This window comes from Drosophila innubila, chromosome X (assembly GCF_004354385.1).
Source record: "Drosophila innubila isolate TH190305 chromosome X, UK_Dinn_1.0, whole genome shotgun sequence".
Lineage (NCBI taxonomy): Eukaryota > Metazoa > Arthropoda > Insecta > Diptera > Drosophilidae > Drosophila > Drosophila innubila.
This window is the reverse complement of record NC_047626.1, coordinates 32,047,456-32,057,320: the sequence shown is the minus strand read 5'-3', so window position 1 is coordinate 32,057,320 and position 9,865 is coordinate 32,047,456. Positions and strand designations below refer to the sequence as shown.

At 33.8% G+C, this 9,865-nt stretch overlaps 1 protein-coding gene and 1 long non-coding RNA gene across 2 annotated transcripts; both read right to left on the bottom strand.

Moving 5' to 3' along the window:
- Positions 1-544: 544 nt before the first annotated feature.
- On the bottom strand, positions 545-1,017 carry LOC117784826. The gene is made up of 2 exons (XR_004617451.1): positions 938-1,017; positions 545-868 (listed from the first exon to the last, which is right to left on the bottom strand). It is a non-coding gene; the product is annotated as an uncharacterized LOC117784826 (long non-coding RNA).
- A 6,950-nt stretch (positions 1,018-7,967) lies between these two features.
- Positions 7,968-9,128, bottom strand: LOC117784816 (malate dehydrogenase, mitochondrial-like). Its single transcript, XM_034622649.1, has 2 exons — positions 9,026-9,128; positions 7,968-8,963 (listed from the first exon to the last, which is right to left on the bottom strand). The coding sequence occupies exons 1-2, from the start codon at positions 9,095-9,097 to the stop codon at positions 8,007-8,009; spliced, it is 1,029 nt and encodes a 342-aa protein (XP_034478540.1). The 5' UTR covers positions 9,098-9,128; the 3' UTR covers positions 7,968-8,006.
- Positions 9,129-9,865: the final 737 nt, after the last annotated feature.

The following is a 9,865-nucleotide window of genomic DNA, read 5'->3' as shown; positions in this document are numbered from 1 at the left end:
CTTGAATATACGAGTACATTCGTCATTTCTCTTTTACCTCGTGTAGAGGTCTTTGTTTATCAGATATTCTATATAGGCCAATAAAGGTCATTTTATTTAAAAAGTTATTATTCATATATTTATATTATTCGAATATTTTACATTTTCCGTTCTGGAACTTATGAAAACATTTGCGTAATTCCGACCAGTGTGCATTATGACACTAAAAGCCTTTCATTGTTTATGCATTAGTTCGCTGCATCTGACAGACCCCCAAAACCCGTATAACAATACCACAGGGCACACACGCGAACCACCAATGTATGTCAATATGTTTCGGTGGCGCTTATCTTGATAAATCATTAGCATAACTCTTACCCGTTACGTTCTACCTAGTTCCACCTGGTCACGCTATATTTATTTAAAAAAGAGGGTGGTTTTGAATCTGTTGTTTGCGATTTCTAGACATGGTCGCTTTGCTCTTGTCGCGTGATCGTAGCTTGTATTGGTGGACATACTGATCAGCGTAGCTGTCGAGCCTGTTAAATCAGTAGTCAATAGTCTGTGTAGTTTCCGGCGCCGACGAGCACCATTGTATTATTGAAAGAAAAACATAAGATGTAGATTATCTTTTAAATTTAGCTACTCACAACACACAGAAAACGGTCAATAGGTTCACAAGTTTTGTGTGAACCTCCGACACGGCAATGGTCTTTGCTTGCCATCTCAAGTGACTGCAGCTAAAGCTTCAGCTTTGAGCAAAATAATGAAATGGTTTTAAGTTTCAGAGCAGCATCGAAATCAGACTGGAAAAAAGGTCTGGCGATCACGAGCTGATTCTGTCGTCTGTCGTTGACGCGATTGTGTCCGGCAGACTGTTCTGGTCAACCTAAATGGAAGGACATTAACATTTGCCATATTCTGTCATCTAGAGTTTCAAAGTGGCGCCAGTGCTTACCGCTCTTCACAGACTGTCAATCTGCTTGCAGTTCAGAAACAGTCAAGTCCCGGGAGTCGCTAAATTTACTATGGCTCCAAAGCCCGATATTTTTTTTTTGTCATATAGTACATTTTTGATGTATTTATTAACAAATAACACTATGCTAAAGATAAAAACTGACATGATCTAAGCCTACTTTTTTGATAAATATAGGGCACCGTATAAAAAAAAAAAAACAAAGATTTGTAATATTTTTAAGCTTTTTTCAGAGGTGAGCTTGCATTTCTCAATATCTGTTGAGAATTCAACAACCAATTTTAAAAAGCTTTATATTATCTGAAATCTAATTCATTTATATAAAGTTTTAACCAGAAGCTTTGGAGCTTTAGATATTAGATAATTAAATTAAAAAAATTATGATTTTATCGTTGGGGTTTGCTAGGCCGGTTTTTTCATGTGGTAATAACTCAGATATCTTTTTATGAAATTGAACGAATCATCACTGCAGTCGGCAGTTCGCGCTAGTGACGAAAGCAGCACAAAGGGTGGGAAAGGCGACTAGCAATATGTATATGGAAAATTTGCTACGACTGTCCGATCAGATCGAGTTATATACCAAGCGAAAGGTTTAGTAATAACCAACAAAATGGCATACTAAAACTCTTGCTAACTCACCTGGCTCATGATATAGGGGGTATTTTTAAGGACTTTTAGGCGTACCTTTAAACTTTTTTTCTAAAGTACTTAGGTGAAATAAAATTTTGGAGATTTCTGACAAAACGGCTCTGCCGATTTTTATTTATTTTCAATATGTTGTTACTAGGGAATCAAACCGAAACAAATATCGGTTCCGGTTTCGGTTCCGGTACATCCCGAAACAACTATTTCGGTAAACGGTTCTATTTCGGAATTTCCCTTTCGGTTCCGGCATCAGTACCGGTACATACCGGTACAGCAATTAATAATTAAATGTTATAAAACAAAAATATATTTACAGAATTGTACATACATACGTACTATATGTTCGTATTTCATCGAGATAAGTCTATTTTCAATTTAAAGTTTATTTTTATTAGAAAGCAAAATAAACAAAATGATATACATACAGAACAACGAATAATTTTTGGAAAAGTTTACCGTTACAAACGTTTCGGTTTCCGGTTTTTTTTTTTAAATTTATTTCGGTTCCGGTACTCAAAATAAAACGGTTAATATCGGTTAACGGTTTCGATACCGGTTCCGGTATTAATCCCTGGTTGTAATATGTAAATTTGCGGTATGCGTGTATGATACATTAATTTTGGATGAGGGGTTCGAAAGACATTACCTGTTAACTGAATATATACATTTTTCGATCTGTCAAAAATCACGTTTAAAATTTTTTTGTTTTTTTGAGATATTTAAACCAATCTGACAGATAATAATTTATGCCAGACTTATACATCCTGACTAAAATTGGTTCAAATCGGTAGCTGCCATAGGAACGATCAGTTTTAGTACGAAAAACTTTTTTGTTTTTTGAGATATCTCAACTAATCTGACAGATAATGCAATAAAGCCAGTCTTATAGATCCTGACAAAAATTAGTTCAAATCAGTCAACTATATCATGAATCACGTTTTAGTACAAAAAACTTTTTAATTTTTTGGGATATCTCAATCTGACAGAATATGCATTAAAGTAAGTCTTTTGCACTCCCACCAAACTTTATACAAATCGACTGACTATATTATATACTATATAATATATATATAGCTTAAAACAATTAGTCGAAAATTTAACGCGTCAAATCTTCGGAATGCAGAACGGCTTCAAACTGCACAGGGTATCCTGCTTTGATGTAATTTTGAATTGATTTTTAAAGTTGGAGTAAGCATATTAAAACAAAGCATATTAAGCCCCAAAATTTTTGATATCCAATTTTGTGACGAACAAAATAAAGTTTAATATAAAACTGGATACCAGAAGTTCTAGGGAATATGCTTTCGTCACTAGACTTTTACCTCGTGTAGAGGTAATTTTCTGTGGTATCAGAAATTTTTGAAATTGCTTGTTTTGACATTATATTATAACACCACTAAGCAAATAAACTTAAGATCGAGTTTTATATCGAAATGGAAAATCGCCAAAAATAAGTATCGAGTTGTCGATATATCGGAAAATAGTAGATCGTGTTGCAAATATCGAGCTTTTTCAAAAACAAAATTTTTTTATTTGAAACCGCAATTGAAATCACAAAATCTTATTTTTTCTTGCATCGTTTTCATGTTTTATTCAAACTTTGGCAATTTGGTAATTTATTTATTACGGGCGTTCAACAAAAATTTAACGACCAAACTCAATTCTAAAAATTAGCTACGTTTTTTGAAAGGTTATGAATATTTTTGTAATCCACTTATACAGAGTTATACCCGTTACTTAAAGAAAAAAAGGGTATATTGTGTTCGTTGGAATGTAGTAACATGGAGAAGGAGGCATCTCCGACCCCATAAAGTATATGTATTCTTAATCAGCATCAACAGCCGAGTCGATATAGCCATGTGTGTTTGTCCGTCCGCCCGTCTGTCTGTTTGTCCGTCTGTGTGAGCGCCTAGATCTCAAAGACTATAAAAGATAGAGATACCAAACTTTTACCCACAGACTCCAAATGCGTTGGAGCAGGTCAGGTTTGTTTCAAATTTAAGCCACACCTCCTCCGCCACAGTTTTTAAGATAATACGTTTATTGTGGTAATAAACAATTTCTATTAGTATTATCTATTATCCCACTAAATCGCATCAAGATCAACAAGTAGAACTGCAGTTTTAACGATTTAATTTTTTCAAAGTAATACAAGTAATTTCTTTAAAGTATTTTTATATATATCGAAAAAATTAACGTATATCCTATGGTCAGGATCTCGACTATAGCCTTTCCCACTTGTTTTTACTATAGTCTGATGGTTGTACCGCTATTCATTTCTGAATAAAGAAAATAACAATATTCTATCGATTTTTTAACTTAAAAATTTAGGAAAATGTGAAAATAATTTCTGACAAATTGATTACATATAAGCTATATTCAGCTATATAAATTATTCGTATTTTAGTATATTCCAAAAACTACCTCGTAAAGTAAAAGTCTAGTGACGAAAGCCTTCTCATGCCCCAAAATTTTCTGATATCCAATTTTGCGACAATATTAAATTTAATTTATGAATTTAAGAAAAATTACATTCTGCACAATGCGCAAAAATGTTAAGCTCATTATTACTTAAATTTTTGTTTTTACGAAATTTAAATTTATATATTTTTGCAATTTTGAAATTTTTACTGGACTTCTCAAAATGAAATGAAAAGTCAGTTTGTTTGTTTGTCTGTTTTTATCAAAGCACTAAAAAAGCTTGGATGTAATGATGGGAATTTATTCCTTTTTGAAAATCTAGAAATGTTTGTTCTACGACTTTTAGAAAAAAAACCGCTAGTTTAGTGGGAAAGCGCTATAGATATGTCCTATATTTCGTTGGAAAGGTTATTTTAAGGACTTTTAGGTGTAATCTTTATCTTAAGTACTCAGGTTACATTTTACAGGTGAAATAAGGTTTTTAGGCTTACATTTTGGCGAATTGTTGCAAAATGGCTCAAACGATTTTTGTTAAATTGCATTATATTGTAAAACGTAAAATTTTGTTGGTGCATGGAACATAACTTTTGGCTAAGGGGTTCAGAAGATATAGCCTATTTACTGAAAAATAAGTCCTTAGTCCTAAATCTGTTAAAAAATATTATGCATTTTTTTATAGGACAATATAATTTTTTTTCCTTTTTTGGTTTTTTTAGCAATTTATTTTTTTCAATTGGGCAATTTTAGACCACAATATTCTGGGAACCTTGCAGAGGTATCACAAAAATTATCAGGGAGCAAACGTGCCTTTTGAATGCGACCATTGTCTCGGAGATAAAAGTGGCTTATCTTAAATTGAATCTAATAGCTCTTGTGTCCATTTTTGGGTACTGTTCAGAGTTTTGTTAGGCACAGTGCACATGACACACAAGAGAGAAGTTTGGAATTGGTCAATATTGACAACTATATTTATGGAATATAAGCAACAACGGAAAATAAAATAAACTGTGTACGAAAGATAAATACAAATCTTTTTTTTTTATTAATATACATGAAAAATCACTTAAACGAAATATGGGTCATACTTTTCTCCTCGATGGACCGCGATTTCAAAAGAATTAACATGAATCAATTATTTGCGGTGTTTTGCCATAAAAAAAACAAGTAAGCATAACATGGTAATTGTCTATTGGTCCGGTATCAACTCAAAAAAAAAAAAATTTAAAAACCCCAAATAGGGGGTGAATATTATCTATTTTTAGTTTAACAAATCTTTGATTGACACTGATTTGGTCACACGTTCACAAGTAGCTTCTCAAACATTTCTATAAACTACATACTAGAGGGGTTGGGGAATGTAAATAGTAGACCATAGACAAAAGTATTGCCTCCGGAGCTTATTTCACACGGTTGCACACACACTTCATGAGCATAACAAATTTATAACTCCTTCTCCACTGGTTTTCCAACTTCTTTTGGAATTGCAACTTTGCCAAATATCCAATATAATGATCTTTTTTCATATTATTTTTCGGTTGAGATTTTTGAAATAAACTCACAAACCCATGATGTAGTTGGTAAACATGACAAAAAATTGACAAGTCAAAGAAAGTAGTGTTGGTAAACGGGCCTTAACAGTGACAAGTTGCACAAGGTAACAACAAAAAGTCAATTTTGTATGGAAACTTCAAAGATTTTATTCAAAAAAACTAGATGAGTCCCCAAACTAATTTTTACGGCTAAATTCATGATAAATCACCCCTTATTTGGAGTTTTTTTTATTTATTTTTTTTTTTTTGAGTTGGAACCAGACCAATAGACATTTACCATGCTATTATTACAACCAAGCTGCTGTTTGTGCAACAACATCAGTTCAAGTGGGCGCGGGCCTCTTTTGTGAGACCCAGCACGACCCGAGCCCGAAATTCCCTTATTTAAAAGGCACGAACCCGCTCAACACATATTTTGTAAGGCCCGAGCCCGGCACGAGTTTCTCAAAACAGTTTGGCAAACCCGATTTTCAAAAGCTTTACTTTTCTTTAAAGCCAATTAATATATCTGTAATTCATCTATACACAGTCTAAGATTTAAGCCAGTAGCTTAAGAGCTATTAATTTTGAATTAAGAAAATATTGTTTTTTTTAAGCTTTTTCTTTAGCTTTTTTACTTTAAAATTCAAGGAAAACTCGAAAAAAAAATTCAGAACTTCGGTTTTAATTTTTTTTTGCAAAGCTAAGTTAATTGAGCGTCGTTTAAAATATGATTCATTAAAATCTATGGAGAAACGGCGATAAAATAAAATTTTATATCTATGCATGTTTTTCTTGATTTTTATGACTTCCTTGTAGAGCGGCATGACCTTTAGTATGAACAATTTTTGTTTTTTTTTAAGATGTCCTAACCAAGCTAACAGAATTTGAATTTGTTATTATCTTGCACATTATGACCAAAGTTGGCTCAAATCGGTCGACTATATCCTATAGTTTCCATAAGAACGATCAGTCGAAAATTCAACTTTAGTATGAAAAGTTGTGTTATTTCTTAGGATATATCAACCAATCGCTTAGGTTATATATCTGGTGATGTGTTATGTATTCCTACCAAATTTGGTTCAAATCGGATCACATAGCTGCTATAGAAACGATCGGTCGAAAATCCACCAAGTATGAAAAACTTTTTTATTTTCTAAGATATTTTAACATAACTCACAAATTGTGTATTCTATGTTGTTCTTTACATCTTCACCAATTTTAGTTCGAGTCTGTCCACAATATCATATAGTTGCCATAGGACCGATCGGTCTAAAATCAAGTTTTAGCATTAAAAAATTTTTTTTTGGAGATATCTCAATCAAACTCATAAATTGGGAATTTTTAATTGCCCATTACATCTTTACCAAATTTGGTTAAAATCGGATCACTATATCATATAGCTGCTATAGAAACGATCGTACGAACGGTCGATAAGCTAGCTTTGAATGTGGCTCATATTTGGCTTTCCACGACTAAATGTCAAACTGTTAAGACATTTGGTATTCACCGAAAGAAAATCAGCTGTTCGGTTTCTGTGCACAAATTATAAAAAGCTGACAATAACAACATTTTAATATTTATTTTGATACTACAATTGGCGCAAATTTAAAGCCTACCGTTTTTTTTTTTTTTTTGAAGAAAACAGCTGGTTAAGGTGATAATTGCTTTTCTCCACGAGCTTATCGATAAACATCTCGTGTTCGAAAAAAAAAATACTGAAATTCGCCGGGGCGATTGGCAAAATATCTTCACATTCATTTGAATGAGCCAAAATGATCATTCGGATTTTATACTGAAATGAAGTCCAAATTAGGGTCGAAGGATGAAACAAATTCAAATTCTATGAGCTTGGTTAGGATATCCCAAGAAACACAAAAAAAATTTCATACTAAAGGTCATGCCGCTCTACAAGGAAGTAATAAAAATCAAGAAGAACATGCATAGACATAAAATTTTAATATTTCGCCGTTTCTTGATAGATTTTAATTTTAATCATATTTTAAGCGACGCTCAGTTAATGCAGCTTTGCAAAAAAAAAAAATTAAAACCGAAGTTCAACATTTTTTTTGAGTTTTCCTAGAATTTTAAATTAAAAAAAGAACATTTTTTAATTAAAAAATTAATAGCTCTTAAGCTACTGGCTTAAATCTTAGACTGTGTATGGATGAATTACAGATATATTCATTAGCTTTTAGTAATGATGACAAAAAACCTCTAAAAAACGGCTCGAAAAAATAAGGAAAATTTTAAAAAATTCTAAAAAAAACTCTGCCTTAAAAAAGTTTTTCGTCGTTTGGGGCCCCATATCTATCCAAAAAAGTCGGTTTGGTTAAATTCATAATTGGACAGTTGCCTAGAGTTATTGAACTTTTTCCTTACTCAGTACTAATCTTAATAACGGTAAAATTTGTGTATTATATGTCTAAATTCGTATTTGTATATTGAATGAAATATTAACAATAATTGTCTGCGAATGCAATGCCAGTTTTAATCGACTTTTTTAATCCTTCCACAGCCACTTTCAGAGCTTTTTTCTCATCATCATCGAGCTGAGGCAGTCCGTAATTCTTTTTGATGCCCCTCGGACCGAAGCTCAAAGGGCTTGCGAAAAAGCATGCGTCAGTTAACACGGACTGCACATAAGCACACTCAATGGGCGTCTCCTTACCCTTAAGACCTTGAAGCAGAGCGTTAGCAAAACGAGCGGTGGCAAAGGCCATGGACAGGGTAGCAGAGCCTTTGCCCTGTTTGGCCTTAACAACCTCATCGCCGCCCATTTGAATGCGATTAATAAGCGCTGCTTTACACTGATCGTCCCCTTGGAAGGCCGGTTTGCACTGTGACATTATGGGTAATATAGTGTTGCCAGCGTGGCCACCAATCACAGGTATTTCCACCTTCCTAGGATCAATGTTCATGTAATTTCCTATAAAAGCCTCAGCGCGAACACAATCCAATGTGGTAACACCAAACAAGCGATTTGCATCAAAGACATCCTTCCGCTTTAGATACTGGGCAGCCATCGGAACAATCGCATTGATCGGATTCGTGACGATCGCTATCAGGGCATGTGCCGAATTTTTGGCGATTGCCTTTACCGAACCAAGCACAACATTCGCATTCACTTCAAACAGCTGTTCGCGATCCATGCCCGGTCGGCGTGCAACGCCCGCTGTAATAATGACCAAGTCCGAACATTTAACTGCATTGTCTAACTCAGCTGCCCCGTTAAAGGCCTTGACTGGAATCGATGTCGAAATATGTGATAAATCTGCAGCGACACCTTCAACATTCATTACATCATGCAACGCCAGTTCGGTAACCAATTTGTTATTCTTTAACAATAAAGAAAGTGGTTGGCCAATTCCGCCAGAAGCTCCAATAACAGCAACCCTAAAATTTCGCTGCTGCTGCTCGACAATAAAAATAACTCATTACCGAAATGTTTTCCAATATTATGATAACTACTTACCAATTTTAACTGCCCAATTGAATTCGAAAGTCGCCATTTGTGGCAATGGGATCCTATTTTGCCGTAAACCATAGCTGGCAGCTTTGCAATTATTTAGAAAAATAGAAAAAAAAAATATATTGAAAAAACTAACAAAAAAAGCCTTAACATATATTGGAGTACAAATTTAGTATGTCAAATAGAAAAACTGACAAATTTATTGTTTGAAAAACCCTAATCCAAGGTGTACTTATTTAAGGTGCAATCTTTGTTGACAGCTGAGGTAGTTAAACTGACAAAAGTGCTCAGTGGGGCCATTTCCCATTTTACGGTGCAAACATCATATATTTTAAACCAGTGAAGATATTTTCAAAATTTTAAAAGCATTTGATAGAAAACTTCTTAAGCTCTAAAATGACAGCTTACACAGGGTGTTGTTTTTCTTCACAAATTGATTATTGGCGAGCTTGATTCTAGTTCCCTTCTGGCCCGCCTCACCTTTTCGGTCCCCCGCAGGTCTACTAGAAATTACAAGCCTTTATTTTTATCTACATGCACAACTGATTACGCTTCACACGATTCTTTTTGTGTTTTATGCACTAACTATAATAGCCTCTTTCACGTTTTCTCCTCAGAACTCTTTCCCTCTCCCTTCCCTATAATCCGCACTTTTCCAATACCTTTCGTTGAATCCCTGACCTTACTAATACCAATAACTTGTTGTGTTACTTTATAGTAGCTTAACATTCATTCTATTAATATTAACAATACTAATCTTTATTGATCTGATTGGGTTTTTCTGGGTTTTCCCCAATCCTTGCAACAAATGTTGGATCATTTATAATTTTTGCTTAATTTATA